This window comes from Panthera uncia, chromosome A2 (assembly GCF_023721935.1).
Source record: "Panthera uncia isolate 11264 chromosome A2, Puncia_PCG_1.0, whole genome shotgun sequence".
In the NCBI taxonomy this organism is placed as follows: domain Eukaryota; kingdom Metazoa; phylum Chordata; class Mammalia; order Carnivora; family Felidae; genus Panthera; species Panthera uncia.
In genome coordinates, this window is record NC_064816.1 from 116,293,030 (window position 1) to 116,318,146 (window position 25,117).

The 25,117-nt window shown below is 45.1% G+C and overlaps 1 protein-coding gene across 2 annotated transcripts in view; it reads left to right on the forward strand.

Moving 5' to 3' along the window:
- Positions 1–25,117, forward strand: part of CHN2 (chimerin 2) — a 302,150-nt gene that overhangs the window by 240,348 nt on the left and 36,685 nt on the right. Inside the window, exon 1 of one of the 2 annotated variants that reach the window (XM_049642939.1) lies at positions 21,802–21,946. The exons of the other annotated variant lie outside the window; for it this stretch is intronic. Coding sequence (XP_049498896.1) covers positions 21,944–21,946 — 3 coding nt within the window. The 5' untranslated portion in view covers positions 21,802–21,943. Of the gene's footprint in view, positions 1–21,801; positions 21,947–25,117 lie in introns of those variants that run through there. 2 annotated transcript variants of the gene reach the window in all.

The following is a 25,117-nucleotide window of genomic DNA, read 5'->3' on the forward strand; positions in this document are numbered from 1 at the left end:
TATTTATAATTATACATTTATAATGTATACTTATAATATAATAATATATATAATATAATATATAAATGTATATTTATAATTATACATTTATAATGTATACTTATAATATAATAATATTATAAGTATATGTTGTATAAAATGAGGGGCACCTGGGTGGCTCAGTTGGCTGAGCGTCCGACTTTGGCTCAGGTCATGATCTTCCAGCTCGTGAGTTCGAACCCTGTGTCAGGCTCTGTGCTGACAGCTCAGAGCCTGGAGCCTGCTTCAGATTCTGTGTCTCCCTCTCTCTCTGCCCCTCCCCCACTCATGCCATGTCTCTCTCTGTCTCTCAAAAATAAACAACCATTTAGGGGCGTCTGGGTGGCTCGGTCGGTTAAGCGTCCAACTTCGGCTCAGGTCATGATCTCACGGTCCGTGAGTTCGAGCCCCGCGTCAGGCTCTGTGCTGATAGCTCGGAGCCTGGAGCCTGTTTCAGATTCTGTGTCTCCCTCTCTCTCTGCCCTTCCCCTGTTCATGCTCTGTCTCTCTCTGTCTCAAAAATAAATAAATGTTTAAAAAAAATTTTTTTTTAAATAAACAACCATTTAAAATATATATATATATATATATTACATAAGATGAATATATATTTATTTATATATTTTTATATATACTTATATATATTCACTTACTTGTTTAATGTCTGTCTCTTCCTACATGACAACATAATTTCCATAAAGGCAGAGATTTTTTTCTATTCTGTTCACTGTGTTGCCAATTCTGAAAACAGTGCCTGGAACCTAATAGTCACTCAGTAAATAGCTACTCAACACGTAAATGAAATCAAAGCAGATAAGATTCCGGATTAATTGTAAGCTTGTAACTGTACTGAGACCCCAGAGAAATACCCTGTTAAAGAATGTGGTAGGCAACAGGTGTCTATCTGAGAACCATTTGTCACCAGTCCATGGCGAGATCGGTACAGTAGTACAGAAGCTTCCAGAATTCCGTCTAAGTGCTTTTTTTAAAATCCACTGATTGAGGGGCGCCTGGGTGGCTCAGTCGGTTAAGCGTCCGACTTCAGCTCGGGTCATGATCTCGCGGTTTGTGAGTTCAAGCCCCGCGTCGGGCTCTGTGCTGTCAGTTCAGAGCCTGGAGCCTGCTTTGGATTCTGTGTCTCCTTCTCTCTCTGCCCCTCCTCCACTTGTGCTCTGTCTCTCTATCAAAAGTAAATAAATGTAAAAAAAAAAAAATTTAAAAAAAATAAATAAAATCCACTGATTGAAAAAATAGCAGAGTTGATGAAGAGCTACTATTAATTCAATGCTTTTAAATGAATTTGCATTTGTATTAACCGCAACATATTTACCTCATTTTAAAATGGTCACATATATGAGGAAGAGACAAATACTTTGAGGCGGGGAGCTGTATTTATTCTAAATATAGATGATTCTCCAACTACAGAGTAATCACGAACCCCTCGGAGTCTGTAGCCCGAAGGTTCAAAATTATAAGCCAACCTGAACAAGGAAACCAGGGTGTAAAGACACCCCGTGATTGGCCCAGGGCATTATGATCTAGTTAGTGTCTGAGACAGGACCACACCTAGGCTTATATCCCATCGGGGTACAATTTCAGTGGCCACTGATGAGATATCACCATAGATTTCTTAAAAGTCACCTCCTAGGCAACTGGATGTGTGCTCATAGCCGAATCTGGCTAAAGGAGAAGGCCTCCCTGGGAGGGCCACGCTTCCAGTGGAGGACAGCCGGGCAGTGAGGACATGGGGGCACAGGGCTGGCTTCATGGGTGTGAGGCCTGGTCCTGTCTGGGCAAGACAATGTGGATTTAACTGCATTTTATTTCTAGTTTATTTCTGATCTCGTTCCGGAGATCTAGCCCCCACTAGTGCCCCTCAGGATCTGGCAGACCCTGGGCTCCGGTAGGAGGAGGCTCAGTATACCAAGGCTGAGACTCGGGTGAGGCAAGGGAGGGGGTAAGGCACCAAAAGGAAGGAGGTGCTCACTCTCAGGGTTGTGCAGGTGTAAGACCAGCACCTGAGGGTATGTGCCCCTTCCATTTTGCACGTCGCTTGCCTCACCCTGGTCCCACTCACCCTGCACCAGACCGTCCTCGCCTGCTTGCTTTGTCTTCGACAATGAGTGTGTGCCTCTGTGGTCACAGAATTTTCATCAGCTAGGTCGGGTGGCACACAGAAACCTACCCTACTGACTTCTTCATAGATTTTTCTGCAAAGTGTTCCTTATTTGCTCAGTCTTTGTTGAGGGAGAAATGGAATTCTTTCTCAGTGAGACTGGCCACCGTTGGCTGGGGCACGCTCGCCTGTGTAAATGTAATTTGATACAAAGCTGAATCGTCAATACCGGGAAACATTCGACGGGGAGAGTGAAAGAGTAGATGGCACTGGTGGTCACGTTCAATGTGTCACCAGAGAGCAAGAGCCGTGTGGTGTGAAGTCAGAAAACCGTGGTTCTCATCCTGAGTCCTCTGCGTATTTGCTGTGGGGCCCGGGGCGAGGCTTCGTGCCCTCTCAGCCTCAGATCCTCACCTGTAAAATAGAGAGGGTATAGCTATCTCTAGCTCCCATGATGGGGGGGGGGGGGGGGGGGGGGTTGTGTGATGAATTGACCCATCTGAACACGGTTTGCAAATCATAAAATAGTTGTCGACACAATTATTCAATTTCAGGAGGAGTATCGTTTTGCAAGATGGCTCCATTGTGAGTTACCAACTGCCACCCACCGAGTTAGGGGTGACTTCCACAAGGTCACACAATAGAAGTTAGGCCTTGCGATAGGCTTCCCTGAGGAAAAGAAGAAACTGGAAGCCAGCGTCGGCCAGAGAAGAGAAGATGGAAAGGCCCGCTGAGACTGTGCACACTGCTAGATAGATTTGGGTGCCAGGGGAGGAACATCCCCCCGCCCCCATTTATCTCTCTTTTCATGGGATGAGTGTGAGAGCAGTTTTGTTAGTGGGGAGATAACGAAACGACTTTGGCACCAGGTAGTCTGGATTTGGGTGCCCGTTGTTTATAGGAATTATCTGGGAATGCAAGTTCTCAGCACCTGGGGACCTTGGGACCCAAGCAATATGATTACGCTGGAGGGTGGGCACCACTTGCCCCATGGAGCTTGGGCACAGCCTCTCCCGCTGTGGGAGAGAGTTAGGACCCCACTCCCGTGACTCTTTAATCAGATAAACTAAGGTGAGCACCTGGAGGCATTTTCAAACCCCCCTGCTTCTATCACAGGAGCATCATGACACAAGGGAAACAGAGACCGTCATGCTAACCCCAACATTACAACCTAACTAGGTCATGTCAGGGTTTATTGGTGATCGGTTTAGATTTCATAGAGAGATCAGGATCCAACCAGGCTAAATCCAGAGCCGCCCATTAATGAACTATTTTAAGAGGATTCTGTATAATTATAAAAGACTCCCTGGGGCCTTTGGCCTAAAGTGCAACCACGGTTCATTCCCTCGAGTTCAACTTATGTTCCCTGCCCATCCTTCCTTCCTCATGTTGCCCCTCCTCACCACTTCCTTCCCGGCCTGAAATCTCACCCATGTAAGCACTGTAGCAGGTGCACAGTCCAGCCATGGTGACAGGACATGGGAGCCCCAGGAGAGACAGATAATAACAGCACAGTGTGCATTTTGCACTAAGTGCTGTGGGTGCCTAGGGGAAGATATGAGAGAGGGAGTCAGGCCCACTTCAAAAAGGAGACGACGGTTCAGCTGTATCATGGAAGATAAGTAGGATGTTTTGGGACAAAAAAGGGAGACAGATGTGCCGAGCAGACGATGCAGGGGGCAATGATGTCGTACTTCAGAGGAGATAACTGTGGAGCACTGAGAACAGCGTGTGGCACATAGTAGCCGCTCGGTAAGGGGTAGTGGCGATAGTAATATGTGCAAGGAGTTTCAAATACTCAGGATGGACAGAACGCAGGAAGGGAAGGTCTGGAAACGAAACTGACGAGGTAGTCGGGGGATCTTTCTTCATGAAGGACTCGGCACAGTATGCTAAGGGAGTTAGACTTTTTTCTTCGTAGGATGTTTTAGCCAACCAGTTTACCTGCTCTGTCATTCAGACACTCATCGTTGTCTCCATGGGAATGGTCTAGGTTAGGACATGTTAACAAATAACCCCCAAGGGCCTAAAGCATCGAACATTTCTTTCTTTCTTTCTTTCTTTCTTTCTTTCTTCCTTTCTTTCCTTTCTTTCCTTCCTTCTTTCCTTCTTTCTTTCTTTCTTTCTTTCTCTTTCTTCCTTTATTTCCTTCTTTCTTTCTTTTTCTTTCTTTCTTTCTTTCTTTTCTTCTTTCTTTCTTTCCTTCCTTCCTTCCTTCCTTCCTTCCCTCCCTCCCTCCCTTCCTCTTTCTTTCTTTCTTTCTTTCTTTCCTTCTTTCTTTCCTTCTTTCTTTCTCTTTCTTTCTTTCTTTCTTTCTTTCCTTCTTCCTTTCTTTCTTTCTTCCTTTCTTCCTTCCTTTCTTTCTTTCCTTCTTTCTTCCTTCCTTTCTTTCTTTCTTCTTTCTTTCTTTCTTTCTTTCTCTCTTTCTTTCTTTCCTTCCTTCATTCCTTCCTTCCTTCTCTCCCTCCCTCCCTCCCTCCTTCTTTTCTTTCTTTCTTTCTTTCTTTCTTTCCTTCCTTCCTTCCTTCCTTCCTTTCTTTTTTAAATTTTTTTATGTTTATTTATTTTGGAAACAGAGAGACACACACACAGAGTGCAAGTGGGGGAGGGGCAGAGAGAGAGGGAGACCCAGAATCCGAAGCAGGCTCCAGGCTCCGAGCTGTCATCACAGAGCCCGACGGGTGGCTTGAACCCACAAACGGTGAGATCATGACCTGAGCCGAAGTCGGACGCCCAACCGACAGAGGCACCCAGGCGCCCCGAACATTTATTTCTTACTCATGTTCCAGACCCGTCACAGTACATGCCCAGTAGTGTCCTGTTTCTATGACCTGTGCTTCCAGCTTCTGTCTGAAAGCGATGCTCATCCCTAGTTCCATTTCACTGGCCACGGGAAGTCACGTGGCTATGCCCACTTCGAAGGGAACGAAGCAGGGCAGTGCTACTACATGGTGATGTGTACGTGGTTGCGCACATTTGTCAAAGCTCATAGAACGGTGTACATAAAATGAGTGAATTTTACGGCATGGAACTTCTATGTTGACAGCTCTGACTTTAACAAATACTTTGGTGTATTTTTCAAATAGCCAACTTAAAAAAAATTGTTAAAGTCACGATCCAGACAGCCACCCTAAATCTTGTTTGAGCTCTAAAAAGTAATTTTATGGATTCCCTTTAGAAACACCACAACCTGTGTTATGCTGCTACATGTTTAACAACCGGGAGTGTTTTCCCTCTGGGAGAGGGGACGGAAACCTGATATTTGCCTACTTGTATTGTGTACATACTCCTACCGTGGCTGACTTCAGGTTCCCAACATGGTGTCACTGAATCAAGCTGGGAAGAGAGGCACACAATTTGAGCTAATTCTAGCATGCCACTAAAAATATTAAAATGTGCTATAATTGAATCATAGCATTATAAGACATTATAATAAGCAGCGACATAATGACTGCCTTCATGATGTTCCAGGACTGCCTTGTACAGATTCCCAGTTTGCTAGTAATGCAGAATTAACAATAATAATAATAATAATAATAATGCCAACTAGATACTGCAGTTTTGAAAAACAATCTGGTAGAATCATAAATTTAGAGATAGATGGGGCCTTGGAGTTTATCTAGTCACTTCGCCTTTGAGGACATACAGGAAGTCAAAGGCATGCCAACTGGCCGGTAGCAAAACCAGAGTGAAAACACAGGTTCCTGACTTCCTATTTCATATCTGTGGGTGGTTTTCCCCATCACTGCAGGAACTCTGGGAGTCCAGGTTTTGAATGGGTACCATTGTTCCTGGTCTGCTTTCTGATATCCGTCTTACAAGTATTATTTTTAAGAGCTCAAGACATTCAGCTCAGCTGTGCCTGTGGCAAACAAGGGGCAGGGACCAGGGGGTAGGGAGGCATGTCAAGTGTTATTTGACAGCTATTGGATCCAAACAATGCGTTTCACCCCAGAGAGAACGCAGGATAACCTGACACCTTGTCTGAGGGCTGTGGTTCACCCCCAGGCACATGGGAGCCAGGTTTCTTGAGTTCCACCGATGGTGTGCTGCCCTAGCCTTTTCCACCCACCCCCCCCTTTCACCCCACGTTAACAAGAGCAAGGGCAACCCTGTGCTCAAAGCAAGGCCACTAAACATTTTCCCATCTCAACTAAATTTGGGGGTAGCTGAGAAGAATCTTCAGAAGAATTGATCCATTCTGCAGGCCTCAAGGTAGAGTCGAAACCCATAATAATAAAACTCTATCATAATAATGACTCTTTGGGGGCGACACCAGACTTGTCCCCAGATCTGTTTCAAACTTGTGCGACTCTGGTCGTACACTTTTTAAATGCCCCTTTCTTCTTTCTCAGCCTAACAAATTCTTGCTCTTCCTTCAAAGTCCGTGTCAATGTCACTTCCCCTTTGAAGACTTTTCTGACCTTGATCTTGGAGTACCTCCCATCCCCCTCTCTAAATTCATTACTCCATCTACCCTGCTCCCGGAACGCTTTGTAGCTACGTTTTCTGCAGCTTGTATTATAGCGTTTTGTGATTATTTGGTCAGATGTCTGTCTCCTCAGCTAAACCAAGTGCTTGCTCCTTGAAGTCGAGACCCATGTCGTTTTCATCTTTCATTTCCTGCAGCCCCATAGTGCCTGGCCTAGACCATAGTAGACACCAAGGCGAGAAGATGGGGAGTGAGGGATAGAAGGACAGAACAAGGATCCTTCTGGACTGAGAGCAAACACCCTGGGAAAAGTGAGGTTTCCCTGTGCCCATTCATGCCCTGAGCTATCAGATGACTGTGTACACTTGGGGCGGGGGGTGGGGGGCGGGGCGTGGGCCAAGTCCCAACCTTACGGTGCACGAACATCATGAGGCACGTTTGTTTAAAATGTAGATCCCCGCCTCCCCTCCCCTACCTCAACTCTGACTTATAGATGTGAGAAGGGGGCCAGAAATGTGATACATTCTTTAGATGGTCTGCAGGACACTTTGGCAAAGCACCGGTCGGATGATTTCAAAAACGCAGACGTGGTAGGGGCTGGGGGAGGGTGTAGGCTCCAGTCTGTACTCGCAGTGCTGTAGACAGTGCTCCACAGCCTGCCCTGTTTCTCCAGAAGCACAGGGAGCTGAAAGATCCAAGGGGAGTCGTCTATAACTCAACCCAACGCACTCACGCCATAGTCATACAGGAGCAACACTGGCATTCCCCTTGGTCCAGGATATCTGGCAGACTTTTTGGCTCATCAAGGGTACCTCTGAACATTCTTGATTCTCGTACGTTATTTGATTATGCTGGGCTGTGGAATAGCCACCCAGGGTCCTTGTCCTAGTGATGGTCTGGCTCAGGAGCGTGAGATGTGGCCCTGGGCTCTAAGACCTCTAGCAAAGTGGGTGACTGTGGCCAGTGCCACTGTCGGGCACTCTCTGGGCCGACCTTGGGCCTCCTTCAGGCCGGCCATCTTGTCCTGGCCACAGCAATAATGGCGCAGTGCCCTCTTGTCAAGTCACGCATACCCTTGAGGCTGCCTCACACCCGGTGCGAGGAGCCACCTCTGCCTTCAAAGCTGGGTAATAACGGGACTGTCACCTTGTTGCAGAGGGCCGCTCCCAGCATCCCCAGCCCCCGAGACCTTTCTCTAAGCCCTTCATGCTCCTGCGGACCCACCTGAGCCGATCTCAGAACCGAACTCCAGAACGATCTGACAAGGGCTGAGCAGCGTGTGTGTCACACTCGTTCACGTCACCAAGTATGTTCGTTGCCCAGAGGACAATCATCTTACGTTCCTACTCATTAAGTTACTATAATTATACCCACACGGGGTATAATTGATTTTAATTTTCACTCTGAGGTAGCTCCAGGTTACAACCGTGAGTCTCTCACCTTGGAGAACTCTCTCCCTTTATTTAGCATTTAAACGAGTATCAGGAGGGAAACACAAGAAGTAATTACGAGGAGAAACCAAGTGTCGAAAGGGGCAGCGTTTGAAGCACTTGGCCGTCCTACATGGCAGTGCGTGGTTCCAGTTCAGTCCGTGGGAAGTCAGCTGGGTGGCCCCAGGGAGCAAGGCGCCCCGACGTTGATGAATTGTACAGCGGTACCCGAGTCATTCTAATGCGATTCTTGCCCACGGCTCAGTAGCCTCTACTTACGAATTAACACGTATTTTAAAACTCACGCACGTTACCTAAAGCTTCCAAACACGTGGTAGTAAGGTTACAATTTCAACTGCCCACTCTTTTTTCCATTAACAATTTTAGTGGGCCACAGTCAGAGATCCACCTTTAACCTTTCAGAGTTCAGCCTCCTGTTCTTAGAGGTCCCAGAAGACACAGTAGATTTTCTCATTTGTGTTTAATTTCAAATTTTCCCCGTGACGGGCAGATACGACGAGGGGTTGCTTTCAACAGGCTGTGAGTAGGGGTGTTTGTCGGATAACATGGAAGCATGGGTCTCCGTTTATTTTTAGATTGTGAAGGTGCTAGAATTAGTGGGGTGTGTTGGTTCTACTTGAGTCTCTAGGCAAATTACACAACTAAACAATTAGTTTACTAAGGGGGTGCCACCGTAGCTGATGGTATATATAACACACGCACACACCGACATGCTTCGCGCAGGATTCCGCTGTTGGCTGTCCCGTCTCTGTTCTCCCGTGGCTCCGATATTATATAATTATCTGGTTACTTGTCTCATCCCTAACTTTTAACTTTTCAAGGGCGTCCATCGAACTAGTGCTGAAGTTAATGTCTGTTGCACATTTGAAGATGGAAAGTGGTTTTGGCTAAGCCCTCATTCTGGAAGCAAGGAAACTGAGGCCTTAAGACATCAGGTTACTTGGCTATGATCATAACACAGGACCAAAAAAAAAAAAAAATGCATGTGTCGTAAGCAGGAGACTTTCCAATCAGATCGAGATATTTATCAACTGTCCCCTATCAAGTCTCAGTTTCCCTCAGTCACTTGGACATGTGAAAGGATGTGCTTTTATTCTGGCAAATACGCCCAAGAAGAGAAGTCATTTTGCTTTCGCCTTCCCCTTTGTCTATCTCATCTGCACAGTTCTTTGTGTAAGGATCCAAGGGTGTGGCGAAATATCAGAATTCGGGAACGGACAGATGTAATGCCTAGAAGACACATTTGTGAAATTCAACCAGTTAAGAACCCTGTTGCCTTGAATTGGACAGTGATTCCTTCACAAAAATGTCTCCCCTGCTTTTGAATTAAGTTACACTAAACTGAGAGAGACCAGTTCCCTGTTCCCTTTCATGTGGTTTCAGGTTTTCCCAGGCATCTTGCGTCTCCCACAGTGATGCTCCTTGCCAGGACCGTGGTGGATCAGGAGTCAGGTTCACCCCCTCCGAGGGCTCTGAAAGGCTTGGGTCCACACGCTGTAACTTTTTAAAAATTTATTCTCAAGTATCTTTTGAAAGACTTGTAGGATTTTTTTTTATGTTTTTTATTTTATATTTGAGAGAGAAAGACAGAGCATGAGCAGGGGAGGGGCAGAGAGAGGGGGAGACACAGAATCTGAAGCGGGCTCCAGGCTCTGAGCTGTCAGCCCAGAGCCCAACGCGGGGCTCGAACCCACAGACAGTGAGATCATGACCTGAGCCAAAATCGGACGCTCGACCTACTGAGCCATCCAGGCACCCCAAGACTTGTAGGATTTTTAGAAGAATTGTCATACTTCCTCCTTCGTATGCTTTTTATCTTCACTTCTTTTTCACACGGTACTAATTCTCTTTCTCTTACTATGGCTCCCCCTCCTCTGGTTTCCCATGTCACTGGGAATTTTTATTTTCTTTTTTTCCATTTTGAAAGGGGAATGTCACCCCAGAGAAATCAGCCCAAGGTGATCCTTGCTAATCCTTCTCCCTGTACAGATCAAACTTTCCCCATTCAACCCAACTCCAGGTTTCGTCATTAGGTCAGACCACCATGGATCAGCCAGAAAGGCCCCAATTGCCTCAGGACATGAAACATCGGATTAATTGTGCACTGGGAGAGGGAATGAAGAATTCCTTTCTGAGGTCAATCAGCCCATTCCAGGAGCAAACCCACTTCACAGAGCAGCCCACAGCAGCAGGGACCTCTCCTGGGAAAGCCGTATACACCTGCTAGTCAGGGTGACATCAGCCTAGAGCCCAGGAAGGTTCTGGCTCACCCTGCCCCCCCTCCTAGCATGCCAGGCTCACAGACATCCAGAAAAGCAAGAACAAACCTCCAGCAAACTCACAGGTAGTATAGGAGAAGCCTCTGGAGGCATGGATATCCTGTATTCAGAATTCTTCCGATTTTACCACTGCAAGTACTGACCAAACAGCCAATGAGGCAGCAGCAAGAGGAAGAGACCGGGAGGAGAGAAAAGAGGAGATGGAAGGAAAGGAGCTGTCACACAACAGAATACACCTGGCAGATCAACTATGTCAGCATCTACCCTCAGCCTCCTCCCTCTGTCACTAAGACAAATCAAGTACAGTTGCCCCTTTTCCAAACCAGCAGCTCCAATCTCACTGCAACCCTTAGTGTTTTTCGAAGCAGATTTCTCTTGGCACCTGCACATTGGAACCACAGGGCATCTCTTAAAAATGTCAATGCCTAGCTTCCTCCCCTAGGTATTCTGGTGTAATTGATCTAGGGTGGCAAGTAGACATCTGAATTTTTAAAGACCCCCCCCCAAGTTATTGTAAGGTGCAACATAGTTTGGGAACCACTGCATTATTGGCCAGGTCATTCCTAACGCCCATACCTCACATACCCCCAGAACAGAACTTGAAGACACCCTCCGCTTCCTCCAAGGCACCCTTACCCTACTGTAACAATAGAAATGTGAGGGTAAATTTGGATCCAGCCAGTGTTTACTGAGCACCTGTTATGTGCCATGCCCTGTGCTAGTTAGTGACTTCTTAGGCTTTGTCGTTAACCCAGCAGGAGCCCGTTTTAAAGGCAAAAAGTCGTCTTGTGAGATAAGGGTAACCATCTGATCTTTACGATCTGCGGCTTCCTGCTTCCAGGATGCTCCTCAGATAGAGTGATTTACAGGTACCTCTGTACTCATTTCAAACGTGAGAAAAGATGGTTTTACAAGGCCAGAAATGGGGGGGGGGGGAAGGGGTGGTGGGAAGAAGTGAGATCCCAGGGGCTCGCCCCATCCACATTGAACTAACACATTTTACGATTACGATTACGATTTATGGTGAGCAAGACCGACATGACCATGTCGAATTTAGGGTTAAACAGTGCCAAAAGAAAAGCAGTTACGTAAAGAATGGTCTGAGCTAAGCCAGACACAAAGAAAAGCTTCCTGGAGAAAGTGATGAGGGGCCCAGGGGAGGTTGCAAGGATGAATAGGAGTCAGCAAGGTGAACAAAGAGGAAAGATGATGTCAGATGGGATGGAGCATATTCTAAGGGGTCCAAGTTTACAGCTATGGCCCCAGCATACTGGGATTTTAGGCATATGCTTCTATAAACTCAAATTTTAAGTTATATACATAGCAGAAGAATCTCTTTATTTTCGGGCAATAAGGGTTTGTATTCTCAGGACAGTGCCAACTATGGAGATGAATCAATACTGAAAATATGCCAAGAGGGAAAGGAACTTTCAGGTGTGCAATACAGCAGTGATGAACAGCAATGCCCTGCATAGGTAAAAGTTCCTGGGTGATAAACACTTTTCTTAGTCCTTAAACTGCCTTGAATGAGAACAAGGACTGGATACTATAGACTTCTATTATCCTATAGCGTAGAAATACTTTACTTTCCATACTCATTAAAACATTTGGGTGTCTATAAACTTACATTCATTTAACCTACCAATTAATGTTCTTGGAACTGTGTTTTTCTCATAATGGAAAAAATTTACCAATTGTTTCACTTTGTTTTATTTGTACAGAGAAACTAAAATACAAATGCACTATGCATAGCTCTCAGTACCGTATGTAACACTGCCTGCAACCAGGCAAGCAAGCTCAAAATAGCGGCACCCCCCCTCCAAGGACCCCTCCATCCCACACATGTATTCCTTCTCCTAAGGATCTTGGTAGTTGGTTGGTTTTGGGGATTTTGCCAGAATGCAACAGTTTTTGGAAGGATACAGGAAAATCAGCAAGAGGGCAGTTTCCTATGGACTCATATTGTTTAAGATGTGTCCTTTGGGGCTAAGAGACTACTGTTCTTATCCATCACGGGGTTTAGAAAACAAGATGGGTGGATGCCAGGACCTTGTGTCTTGGGACTTCAGACTAACTGGCACCAGGGAGCTTAGAGGTCAGGATGTGGAATGCTAGGATTCAGATGACACCCTGGGCCCTGTCCATCGAGATGTCACAGCAACTCGGAGGGGCCCACAAGAACCAGCATGTTGTGTCCAATCTCTGCTGGTAGACAAACCTGAGAATGAGTGCCCAGAGGTCGTGCCTTGCCTGCCTGGAACCGATGTCCTGAAGTGCACTTTAGGCCACCAACCATCACCTGTGACCAGTTATCCTCTGCTTACGTTTCCTCGAGTTTCCTCATCCACTGGCCCTGGATGCCTCATCGTGTGGAAGAGAAAGGACACGCAGTGGCCATCTCTGCTCCCAAGAGTGTCACCCAGGGCCAGGTGGCCAGACCACTCCCGTTCTGCTTATGTGCGCCTCATTCAAGGATACCTTGGGACACCACCAGCTATGTTTACTTAAAAAGTAGTTGTTATTCATAATAATCGTGGCAAACCTCTCCTGAGCTTTTGTTGCGTTTGGGGCACTGCAAACCCTGCGCGTGATCCGTTTTAATCCTCAGAACGATCCTGAGATTACGTGTCAAGTATTATAGTTTCCCGAACACTCGTACCACCATATACTCATCAGCCTTACGTGGTTACAACTGAGTGTGGAAAACGCTGATACTTCTAAACACTAATGTAAATGGTAAATCTCAAAGAAAGGGATATATGTAGAATTTTTTGCAGCTTATTTAACCATAGAACAACTAGAAGCAACTGATATTATAAGGAATCCCAGTTTGAAGCCCAAGTGATGGTAGAGAAAAGGGGGTCGGCACAAAATACGTGTCACGTCCTGTGAGTAGTCTAAGAACAGTTGGGAGGAAGGAATAAGTCTAAACCATCACCGCTGGATTTGGTGTGACTGTCTTTGAAAATGGTCACTCGTGATATACCACGGATGGCCTGGGGACCCCTGAAAGTAGCTGCGGGTGTGTTTTTGGAAATGTGCCCTCTGCTCCACAGGGCTCCAAAAAAGTCTGCTGTATCCCAGGAGCAAGGAACTCCATCCGCTCCCAACACCCAGTCATAATACGCAAGGCAAGGAAGTTCATCACAGTCCGTTCATCACAGTCCCCAAGAGCCCGAAAGGCTCTTTCCTCAGCGCAACGCTGGAGCCCAGGACCGAACTACCAGCCACGTTTCTATCCCAGGACCAATATAAGTTCTTCCTCCACGCGGTTTGCTTTCTGCGAATTCACCTCCCAAAATACACCCTTCGTCCCATTTTTTTCTTCTGCTATCGAAATATTTCAAGATGCAAGCCTGTCTCTGCAGCACTGACAGATCTTCGACGCAACCCCCACCATATGTCATGAAGAGCTGCCTTCGGTGATCAAAATACTTACGGCTTATGCTTAGCTCTCTCATGGTCTGGTCGAATTAAAACGACCGTATGGTTTTAATTGTGGCCGGTCAGAAAGTTATTTTTTTGCCACATCTCTTAAAGGTAGTCTTAGTAATACTCGGATGTCAACGCCCTCCTGAGATCAGGCCTTGCTTTGAAAGCATCACCTGCATGATCACTAAAGTTAATTTATTCATTAGATTATATATGCATACATACATATAAATGAGGCCAGGCATGGATCTGAGCAATTTACAGCTTACAACTTAAATTGCACATTTAATCATCTACGGGGTACCTACAATTACCCACGCTTTGCATTTGAGGAAATGAGGCACAAAGAAGTTAAGTGACTTGGCTGGTATAAGGTCATCTGGCTTGGGAAGGGTTGGAGCAGGAATTTGAACCCAGGCAACTTCGCCTCGAGTCTACTCATAACAAGGAATTCTTATCAAACAAAAACTCGTAACCATTTTTATTTTTTTATGTGTATGTATCTATTTTGAGAGCGAGCAAGAACAAGGGAGGGGCCGAGAGAGAGGGAGAGAGAATGCCAAGCAGACTCCACGCTGTCAGCACAGAGCCCGACGCGGGCCCAATCTCATGAACTGTGAGATCATGACCTCAGGCAAAATCAAAAGTCAGACTCTTGGTTCACTGAGCCACCCAGGCACCCTAACCCTTCACCACTTTCAGAGTTTAACTGCCATTTCTATGACCGTGGGGTCTGAGAGAAGCACTCAGCATTTTCAACTGTAGTGGCACATTGCCAATTACAGTGTTAGCTTCTTACACAGCTCTTGAGGAGATGGAGGGGAACCTTTACTTATTGATTAAAAAAAAATGGAGCCGTGTTTTATTTTTATTATGGCAAAACTGAAGTTAAAAAAAGTTAAACTAGGGGCGCCTGGGTGGCTCAGTCGGTTAAGCGTCCAACTTTTTGGCTCAGGTCATGATCTCCAGGTCTGTGAGTTCGAGCCCCGCGTCGGGCTCTGTGCAGACAGCTCGGAGCCTGGAGCCTGTTTCAGATTCTGTGTCTCCCTCTTTCTCTGACCCTCCCCCGTTCATGCTCTGTCTCCCTCTGTCTCACAAATAAATAAACGTTAAAAAAAAAATTTTTTTTTAAGTTAAACTAGAAAATAGAAGCTCTGCTATCCCAAATCATTATTGATATATTACAAAATCTAAATTCTCATAGCTATATTATACATGTCAGGATGTAATTTTATGGGTCTAAATAAGTTTATTTAGAGAAAATCTATGTTGTACAACCATAGTTATTCTTTATTCCTTTGGCTCCTGTTACAAACAATAATATCTATGATAGAAACAGTATTTTTCTTTTAAAACTTTTATTGCTCTTGGCTCAAGGTCAAAACTCTTCAGAGATTTAACCTAAGTCATGTCTTTTTTATGGAATAACGTTCTCATGTATTTTGGGAAGACTTTAATTCGTATCAATGAAGGCCATTAAATGGCATGTTTTAGGCTCCACGGAGAGTGAATCCTTCCTTAATACCTGTTAGGTGAAGAGTTTTCATTTCCAATAAGGTTACTTAACTACTTATTTTGTACATCTGAGAGTTTCTTTAAATATAGCTATGAGATCCACAGAGGACTCTAAAACTTTTATATTTATCCAGTTTCTAGTTATGTCTAAAACTCACCTAATCTGTTTCCTAAGATAAAGCCCTCCTAGTACAAAATTAAACTGATGCAAAATGGAAAAAAACATAGTTTTATATGTATATATTTATACACATGTAATAATAATAATGTATAAATATATATATTTCCATAGCAAAAGTTTGGTTTTTTTCTCATTCGAATCACAAAAGTAATATAATTAAATGAATTTTGAAACATAAAGAAAATATAGACATTGGTCTATTTCCTTACAGTGATTTCTGTATGAGTTTGGATTTTTATATATATGTATAAGCATAGCACATTTATAATTTTGTATCCTGCTATTTTTACATAGCATATTTCAGCCATGTTACTGTATATGTTTCACAAACATCATTTTTGCCTGTTGCTTGAGTGTCATACTTATTTAGCTATTTCCTAAAGTTAGCCTATGCACAATATATTCCATTTTTAGCATTGGAAACGATGCTGCTCTGAATGCCATTCTGTATTTAGGGTCATTTCCTTAGGATAGATTCTTAGAAATTGAATTAGAGAACTTAAAGATAATAATATTTTGAAACTCTTCATACACATGTCCAAATTACTTTCTAAGATGATTTTAACAATGTACATTGTCTGACAATTTCCTGCCTATGTTTGATGTGTGTGTGTGTGTGTGTGTGTGTGTGTGTGTGTGTGTGTGTGGCTTCGCTTGTGCATCCTGGGAGAAAATGATATTGACCAGATCTGGTGTTGCATACAGGAAAGAGCTTGGATCTCCAGTCAATGTCCTGTCTCTACAACTAACTGGCTGTGTGAAATCTGTGCAACTAACTTGCCATTATGCTCTTTGTGAAATAGGGAGATTGGACCAGACCAGGCACATTCACTTATTTATAAACCTTTGTTGAGTGCTCTTGGGAGTTCCTTTTGCTAAAGAGATTAGAAAATATGGATGCAGAAAATCCTTTCTCAGGACATTACATCCTACTGGGGGACAAATATGTGGAGGAAGAATCACATGAGATTTAGGAGTAGGAACTACAGAACAGCTCTTCCCATGTTCCAGTCCGACTTAATAGTTGCACAACTTGAGTACTGAAAGCTCTCTTAGCTCAGCTATGAAATGGGGATGATAATACGTGTCATGAGACAGATTAAATGAGGCAATGGTTAATGTGCCCGGCACAATACGTGCTCACCAATTGTTAGGACCATTGTTTTCTGTTTCATGGCTGTTGTGATTCTAATCTATTTTGTAGGTTTCAAGTGGTGGGGAGCATATTGCAGAGGGATGGCTTCACAAAAGAATATCATGTGTCCAGAGAATGGGTCCCAGGTTCTGAGCATCGACAAAATGTGGGAAGCAGTAAGAGGCACGGTCTCTGAGCAGGGTCAGAGTCACGGGCCACATCTAAGATGCTTTCTGGTCCTAATAGGCTATTATGGTCACTTCACGGAAGTGGAATGGACCTCCCACCCAAAATTTGGTTTGGTGTTGAAATTGATGATGCCACACGCCCAAGAGGATACGAAAAGTATAATTACTCACTTATTGAGGTTCCCTAGGGGGAGCAAGACAGACTTTCCAGCTGGTTTGAAGAGGGCTGGAGACAGCTACAAGTTACAACTTTAGGCTGGTTAGGGGGAGACTTGTGTTGGTTTTGACTTCCCACTGGCATCGAGGGAGGGGGCCTGCAGGCCTTCTGATTGACCTGAAAGCTGTCAGCAGTCAAATACCAAAAATGGAGTCAGACTCTTTATTACATGGGCCATGGTTTTATGGTGGACAAAGGAAATCTCAGTGGCTTTCTTCTCTTCTTACAAGGGAAAACAGTCTCTCTCGACCCCACCTCTCGCCACCCCTTCCTGCTGCTGTTCCCCTGGCTCTCCATACACCCCCGTACCGGCTCCACACCACCCCAGATGTGCTCCTCCCATGCTCTCTCAAAGTTTCTGCGATCAGGCTTCCCCTCTCCACTCCTTGGAAACTGCTCCTGTCAAGGTGACCACTCACTCTCATGGTGCTAAATCCTTTGGTCCTTTCTTAGTCCCCATCATACCCGACCTATCAACAGCATTAGGTACAACTGATCCTCTCTTCAGTCAGCTTCCAGAATATCAAATTTGCCTTCTCTTTTGCTTTGGTCAGTTTCCTTCTGAACTTCCTGACCTCATAATAGTTGGAGTGACCCGGGGCTCAGTCCACGAGTCTCTGCTCTTTTGTGAGACTCCCTTACTATGAATCCATTGCCCCATGATAACTCCCAGGGGTGTATCCCCAGCATCTGTCTCTCCCTGGAGCTCCAGGTTTCCATGTCTAGCTGCCTCCTCCATGTTAAACACCCCCAATGGAGTTCCTGACGTTCTCCGTCACTTTTCCCCCTTTTGTGATCTTCTTCCTCTCATTCGATGGAAACTCTATCTATTTAGTTAGTCGGGTCCCAAACTGTGTCATCATCCTGGAGGCCTCTTTTTCTCTTGCACCTCACACCTGGCCTGTCCCTTCATCCTGGGAACTCCGCGTTGACAAGCTATCGAGAATCTGACCGCCGCTCACCACCTCCACCGCTCCTACCCGCGCCCGATCCGCTGTCTTCTCTTCACCTGCATTTCCACAATAGCCTCCTAACTGGTCTCCCTGTTACCACCTTTGCCCTCCTATGGTCCTCAACGCAGCAGGCGGAGCAACGCTCGGTAAATGTCACTCAGATCACAGCACAAATCCACTCAAAGCCCTGCCGTGGCTGCTCGCATCCCTCCGGGTAAAGATGGGAGTCCTTTTCCGTGTCACCTTTTCAGTGAAGCCTTTCCTGACTATCCTGTTTTGAATTGCGCCCTCTATCTCTAGCCTGCATTCTCACTTTGCTTTTCTTCCTAGCACTTCTCCCCTTCCAGAACAGTATATAATGTATTTATTAGTTCTGTGTGTGTCTGCTCTCCAGGAGAACGGAGACCTTTGTCAGTTGTTCACTACTCTAACCCACTGATGTTAAACAGGGCCTGATATATAATTGGTGTCTAATAACTATTTGCTGAGGGAAGAGAAGGGAAGGGAAGGGAGGAGGGAGGAAGGGAAGGAGGAAAGGGAGGAGAAGTGTCTGTATCACCACACACACTCTGACATTCAATCTGAGAAGGAGCTACAGGGTCATATACTTGGCATAAGGCCGGTCAGCACACAACTATGAGGACCAGTAGTGGAATTTGAAAATCCCAGTCACCGCTCACACAGGAGACCAGAAATAAACTTCGATTCATATTCGGAATTTGCAGGCATCCGTGTTTCAGAACTGCTGGGTTCAGAAATACCCCCAGGAGCTATATCGGGGCAGTATGAGCTGCACAGCTGTGAATGGCGTCAGAAACTATTTTGTTTGGGTGATTGTTTGCTGTAAAAGCTCAGTAGGGGATTTGAGATATTTTTTGTGTGAAACTGCGGAAAAGCCACTTCATCGGAATCGTCGTTTGCAACATGGGAGCGTTCGCATGCAGAAAATAGCGGGTCAGTTTCATTTTTTTCTTTCAATAAAGGTGTGCCTTACCCCAATTGCTTACCAAAAAACCTGGTGGAAAAGTAGCTTGAGGCTCTGTTTGGCGCGTTCTGCTCTGCAAATTGCCATACTGTAGTGTGACAAGAAAATATAATTCAGCAAACCTACAGCCTCTGGCAGGGTTCTCAGGGTCAGCTGCCGTGAGCGGCAATGGCAGTGAAAGGATAAGAGAGAACCACACCGGGGTTCTCCTCTTCAGTTGGGTGCCGTAAGGCAAAAATTGAGCGTCTCTGGCTTTTGTGATAAAACCCACGAGTCAATCACTTTGAGCACCTACTTCTCCGGCCAGAACTGGGAAGGCACACGACAGCAAGGAAATACAAAGAAAAGGAAATGGCTATGGAATATGAGAAAAGAAAGAAAATAGCAGCTGAGAATTTCGCAATAGTGGCTTCTCCCTTAAAATGGGCACTGTTTCCCTGGGTCTTAGTTGTACACAAGGTTACCTAAAATATTCGAAAGCCGTGCTAAGGCACTCGATTCCGCAAATGCTCCTCTCTCTCAAAAATAACCCTGCTGGCCTTTCTTAAACTTGGCATTTGAGAAACCTAAGGGTTTTGAAGTTCTCATTTAAGCGAATGGATTACTACACCCCGATGCACAACTTTCTTCTTCCCCCTTTCAAGAACCGCACACAAAAACAAAGCAACGACAACTGCATGGTGAAATGTGTGAGAGGCTTCACATAAGCTGGAAATTCTGTCTCGCAGAGTACCTCCTGTGTCCACATCTAAGGAGTCTGTGAGACACATCAGCACTTAGGCAAAATTGTTGACCTCAGCCTCAATAAAGCAGCTGGAGAAATAGTGTGGGAAGGACGGTGATTATACCATTACACGCCCACTCAACCCAAGAAGTATCCAACTATCTGTTTTCCTCTCAGTAAGGTGCTTTGGTCCATTTTAGAGCCCACACGGGTCCTTCCGTTTGGGGTGAACGTTGGCTGCTGCGCGTAAAGGGAAATGAGTCGTAAAAGAGGCAGGGACACCAGTCCTTCGGCCCTTTGTGTCTCTCGTATTGAGAGTGGCCATCTGTCCCCGGAGAACAATTGGAGTGGCAGCTGGGTATGTTGTGCCATCAGAAATAAAACCCTCTTCTTCTCGGACCACGGCGCAGCAGGCTTGGAGGTCGCCAGGAGTTTTAGGAGTCGGCCAGGGCAGCTGTTGGTACCTGATATTTTCAGTGGACTCTGATAGAGCCAGGATCCTGCCTCTCTGATGAGGGCCTGGGCAGGAGGGATGGCAGGGTGCCCCCCCGCCGCCCTCTCTCGTTTCTTTAGCAGTCATGGGGATGGGTTTGCAGTTCCCTCATATCCCTGGGTTGTCTTCTTCCTCTTTCAGGGCTGAAAACCACAAGCAGAGAATACAGCAAACACAGGGCAGTTCTGAGGGGGAGCAAGGAAGATTCACCTGGCCCTAGTAGTTTTCAGAGTTCATGGGATCAGTTCGGCTGGGCTTAGTGGCATTAAGAAAAGAAAACCGGCCCTTTGGTTATCATTCAATAATTGGGGCTACTCTTCACTTAGACTTTCTGGTTTTTTCACTTACCAACAGGAATAGAGAGGCAGATCTAGGATGCCCCAGCAAAAACCATATTGCCTACCTCTTATCCACTAGTCCCATATATGTACATGCATATGCATGTGTGTGTGTGTGTGTGTGTGTATGCATGTATATATTTTTTTCATTTCAAGCTGACTGAATGCCTGCAGCATCTTAGCCGAGTGTCTCTGGGCGGGACTTCATGTTTTGTGGCTTTGAAGAAATACCGTGCAGTCCAGACTCATCACCCAGCTCCAGAACCCCAGACGTGTGTGGGAAGTGCACTGAGGGTCTAAGAAAAATACGAGAACGCGCTGACTCTTGTAAAACTTGTAAGTCGTTTTAATGGAAGGCAAGAAAAGTAGAAAGATGCAAAAAAAAAAAAAATGAGTATTCACTTTTCATGCAACAAAACTTTCATGAGTGCCAAGCTAGGGTTGGTGTCCTGCTAATCCCTCGAGATGCGTTAATAGAACTGTAGGGAGTGTGCCATTTTAAAAGTTTTTCAAGAGGTCCCTGGGAGCAGAGAGGAGAAAGGAGTCCTTGTGTCAGTGAGCAGTTAGCCACCGCTGTGGATCCACTAGAACCAAAGTGTCAGAGATTCCCATGGAAAGAAAACCAAGACACTGGCTTCTCTTCCCCTGGACATTGCCTGTTAGGACCTCAGTTTCCTTAACTGTCAGATGACGATAATGACACCCATTCCACCTTCCTCGTAGAGGAAAGATATCATATCATACAATGTACCCCACAAATATGTGATGCTACTTTTAATTCAATGCTCGTGCCAAACCTGGTCGTGTCCCTTAAGGCCTGATCCTGCAGGGTCTCCCTGTTTCCAGGGCCCCATCTTGTGACACCAGAAGCCCGACAACTTGGTCAAAAGGAAACCTAAAGAGCATGGCACCTGGATTTTATTTATGTGTTCATTTATTCATTCATTCATTGCATGCAAGCAGGGGAGGAGCAGAGGGAGCAGGAGAGAGAGAGAATCTTAAGCAGGATCCACGCCCAGCGCTGGTCGGGGCCAGGCGACTCAGGGCTCTATCTCACACACCATGAGATCATGATCTGAGCCGAAATCAAGAGTCCGACGCTTAACCAACTGAGCCACCCAGGTGCCCTGACCCCTGGATTTTATGTCAAAGACTCGCAGAAGTAAAATGACTAGGTAAACCGACAGTGATGTGGCCCTCTGACATCAAGATATTTTATAGCCATGGACATTCATTCATTCATCCAGTAAAATTTACTAAGAGCCTACTTTGTGCCAGGGGCGAAGTATGGCCCTGGGGTCTTATTTGTGATGAAAGCACACGCAGCTCCTGATGTCATAAAGCTAGTCATCTAGAAGGGGTCATGGATAATAATTTTAAAAGCATACTAATAGCTTATGATTATAACTTCTCAAGGTGACAGGAGGAAAGGGATCGGAGGCAAGGCTAGAAAGGTGGCAGGACCCGACGCGGGCCCCTGTAGGTCATGGTATGGATTTTTGCTTTTAGCTTAAAAATCCATGGAGGTTTTAAGTAGCACAGTGGGAGGTGGGGGTGGGCTGGCATAGAAACATGATCACACTTTGTGTTTGAAAAGGTATTGATTCCTTTGCGGGAGGGGAGGGCGTTCACTAAGCATTTACCGCGTGGATATCTCCATCTTCTCTAACCATCCCCTGGGTTGAAGCACTTGGGATTAGTGCCTCGGCTTTCCATGCCGGGAGCGTTTTAGAATCCCCTGGAGGATTTTTTAAAATCCAGGGTCCGTCCCCAGAAATCTGGATTTAATTGGTCAGAGATGGAATTGGAACATGGCTTTTGTTTCTTTGTTTGTTCCCAGGCGATTCTAAGTATCTTCAAGGTTGAGACCGATAGGTTCAGTGGAAAGCACAAAATGGGTCCTCAAAGTGTGGTCCCAACATCAGCATCACCTGGGAGTCTGTTAGAGATGCAGATTCTTAGGCCTGATCTCCCATTGATGGAGTCAGAAATGCTGAGGCTAGGGCCCAACAGTCTGTGTTTTAACAAGCCTTCTGGGGGTTCTGAGGTTGACCCCAGGGTAAGAAGCACTAAATGGTAGAGGGGTCACAGGCGAGAGAACCCAGAGCAGGATCTGATTCTAGATCTAGCTGTAGAGAAGCCCTGTGATGGGATGGGAGCGAAGAGCACACAAATCATTAAACTTCTCTGACCTCAGTTTCTCACCTGTGAAAAGAGCAGGCAGGATTGGACGAGCCCAAAGGTGGTCTATGATGTTAAGGATTTATTATCTGGGCACACTAAATGCAAGAAAGTTTTTATAAGGTACTTTTACAAAATCTATATTTTTTTTTCCTTTTTTTCAAGTTTTATTTAAATTCTAGTTAGTTAACATATAGGATAAAATTGGTTTCAGGTGTAGAATTGAGCGATTCATCACGTACATACGTACAACACCCAATGCTCATCACAAGTGCCCTCCTTAATACCCTACAAAATCTGTCTTTCTATATAATGGCGGTAGAATATAGTCATTGTAGGAAACTCAAAAAGTACAGAAAAGAAGAAAGAAGAAAGTAAATGTCCTTTAAAATATCTTCACCCAGAGATGACGGTTTCTTTCCTCCAACAGTAAGGTATGCTGGAGATATTCTGGTGTGTTTTCTTCGGATATTCTCCGTGAATGTACTTAAAAAAGTGAGAATCATACTAAATATGTTTCAAGAGGCTACTTCTTACCCAACTATTATCTCAGGAGCATATCCCTTCATCATTAACAGTTACTTTAATCATCTTTGTTAGTGCCTACGTGATAGTCCATTACATATTTTTACACCATAATTTAACCTCTCCCTATCGCGTGTGTAAGTCTTTTCTCATTGCTTGATACTATTGTTACGATGAGTATCTATCTCTTTACCTATGTATCTTTTCTACTTAATTCTTGGTATGAAGATCTTCTTAAGAGAATCCTGGAAATACAATCATTGGATCAATACACATGAGACATTTGATACGTTGCCAACTTTTCCCCCCAGACTCGAGCTACTTCACGCAGACATAGCCAAGTATCAGAGAGCTGTCCTCACGACCCCCTCGCCAGCCTTAATAGTATTGATTTTCATTTCCTATACCTCCACGAGGCAACAGCTGCCTATAGCTGCAGGGTAGTGTTTGCATCAGGGGCAGAGGTCAGTCTTTCTCGCTCCCTAAGGGGGACTCAGACTCCAGGGACAGAGAAGTGAGAGAGGCCCCAGGAACGTAAGAGCTGGGGCTGGAAGAGTGAAGAGAGACTCTCCAGGGATGGATGGTGACATTTTCAATGAACCCTCCTAAAAACGCAGAGTGGACTTTACTTGAAGTCTGTGGAAGAATTGCAGATTGGTGAGAAATCACCTTTTCTAGAAATTGGTACTAAATGAGGCAAAATGTCATGGTCCCCAGAGGTGGGCTTGCCTGAGCCAAGGTGGAGAGGGGCTATTGGGTGGATGAATTCTGAGGTCCCGTCTGGGTTTATGATGCTAGGTGACTAAAGTCAGCACAGAAGGAAGGGTATGCCTCTTTCTCCCACCATCTTTCTCTCCTGGGCACTTTACATGCACACAAGCACCCCAGTGGGTTTCGTTTTCCCACGTCTTCCTGCCCACCGACCCACCATTGCCCCCCCTCTCTTCATCTGACACCCTTCCTACTGCCTTCTTGTTACCTGATTCTTTCTTGGCTTTGGGATCCAAACCATAGAAAAAAGGACAGTGAGAGGCCATAAAAAATAGAATCCCAACCCTTATTTATAAAAAGGAAAAAAGGAAGTGGTAAGCTTATTTCACTATTTATTTATAGTCCCACCTACTTCCAAAAGTATCTTAAGTAGTGCCTGCTTTGGAAGAAGCCTCAGGGAAAACAACATTCTCCTCTGTAAAAACCAGACCAGGAACACCAGGCCTGGGAGTTGCTAATGGTTAACAAGGGAGATGAGAGTAATTTTGGCATTTAACCCCTGGATGTTTTTAAATGTGGGCATTATTTGAATGAGGCTGTTTAGAGGGTGATTAAAAGCATAGATTGATTATTTACCCAAAACAACTGAAAATAGGTGTTCAAGCAGAAACTTATTAGCAGCATTATTTACAAACAGCCAAAAGATGAAAATAACCCAAATCATCAACAAATGTATTATATCCACACAACGGATTGTTATTCAGCAAAAGTCAGTGAAGTACTGATACATGCTCTGATACAGATGAACCTTGAAAACATTTTCCTAAGTGAGGGAAGCCAGACACAAAAGGCCATATATCGCACGATTCCATTTATATGAAATGTTCAGAATAGGTAAATCCATAGAGATAGAAAGCAGATTGTGGTGACCAGGGGCCTGAGGACGAGGGGAACGGTGAGGGACCGCTTAATGGGTATGGAGTCTCATGTTGGATGATGGAATGTTCTGGAACTAGATAGTGGTAATGATTGCAGAATATTGTGAATGTACTTAATGCCACTGAATTGCTGAATTGTACACTTTAAAATGGCTAAAATGGTAAATTTTGTTATGTGTATCGAATCACGATAAAAAATAAACGTATTCTCAGCAAAAAAAAAAAAAAAAAAAAAAAAGCCCAGACCTAGTTAGCTGTGCCTGGGTTCTAATCCCAGCTGCCCAGTTCCTCTCTGTAAAGTGGGG